Source organism: Solanum dulcamara, chromosome 11, assembly GCF_947179165.1.
Source record: "Solanum dulcamara chromosome 11, daSolDulc1.2, whole genome shotgun sequence".
NCBI classification, from domain to species: domain Eukaryota; kingdom Viridiplantae; phylum Streptophyta; class Magnoliopsida; order Solanales; family Solanaceae; genus Solanum; species Solanum dulcamara.
The window spans coordinates 49,685,207-49,686,152 of record NC_077247.1 but is presented as its reverse complement, the minus strand read 5'-3'; the positions used below and the strand labels follow the sequence as shown (position 1 = coordinate 49,686,152).

Here is a 946-nt window from a genome sequence, read left to right as displayed (position 1 = left end):
TTCCTAGTCGATTGGGCCATGTAGGGAATGGGCATTGCCCAAGGAGGTGTAAGGTGGTGTTTATACTCATTACTTCATCAATAAAATACCAAAATTTACTAAAAAAAACATCCTTTTCAGTAATTAACTTTTCATTTTTCAGTGACTTCCTAAACGGAAAAGTCAAGTTAATCCTTGCAATAAAATTGAGCACGGAATTTTGAGTTTTTTTGACTGTGTATTTATACTTGTCCTTAACAAGTTTAGTTTTGTGTAGACGATGGGGATTACAGCTATGAGTTTCTTGAAATGGCTGGTCATTTTAATGTTCCAATTTTATTACCTTTTCGACCTCAGCATAGCCCAGCCAAATTTTACTTCTTTTGCATATAGTACAGATTCTAATAATACTGAGTTCTCCCCAAATAGTTCATATGACACTAACCTCAATACAATCCTCTCCTCTGTTTCACGGAATATGGATGAATTTGGATTCTATAATTCTTCCACAGGCCTAAACTCCGACACGGTTAGTGTCATCGCGCAATGTAGAGGAGATGTACAATTACAGGCATGTCGTGATTGTATAAATGCTGCGACACCTAAGATTTTAGAGGCATGTCCTTACATGAAATCGGCCTTTGGTTATTATGATCGTTGTATGCTACGATATTCAAATGAGTCTATTATAGGCATCGCTACAACTGAACCAGGAAGAATTTTATCTAACACGGTAAATGCCTCGAGTCCCGATGAGTTTATGCAAGATCTAAGAACCTTGTTAGAAAGTTTACGAAATCAAGCTTCACGGGGCGGTAAGCAGAAGTATGCTAGTAATAGTACTAAGGGCCCTGATTTTCAGACTATATATGCACTTCTACAGTGCACTGCGGATTTAACAGCTCAAGATTGCTTCAGTTGTTTAGACACTGGCTTTAGAAGTTTACCCAAACTGTTCCTGTTATAG

The 946-nt window shown here is 37.6% G+C and overlaps 1 protein-coding gene across 1 annotated transcript; it reads left to right on the top strand.

Annotated features, from left to right (window-relative positions):
• Window positions 1–259: 259 nt before the first annotated feature.
• LOC129872686 (putative cysteine-rich receptor-like protein kinase 9) lies at window positions 260–946 on the top strand. The gene has a single exon (XM_055947614.1). The coding sequence runs from the start codon at window positions 260–262 to the stop codon at window positions 944–946; it is 687 nt and encodes a 228-aa protein (XP_055803589.1).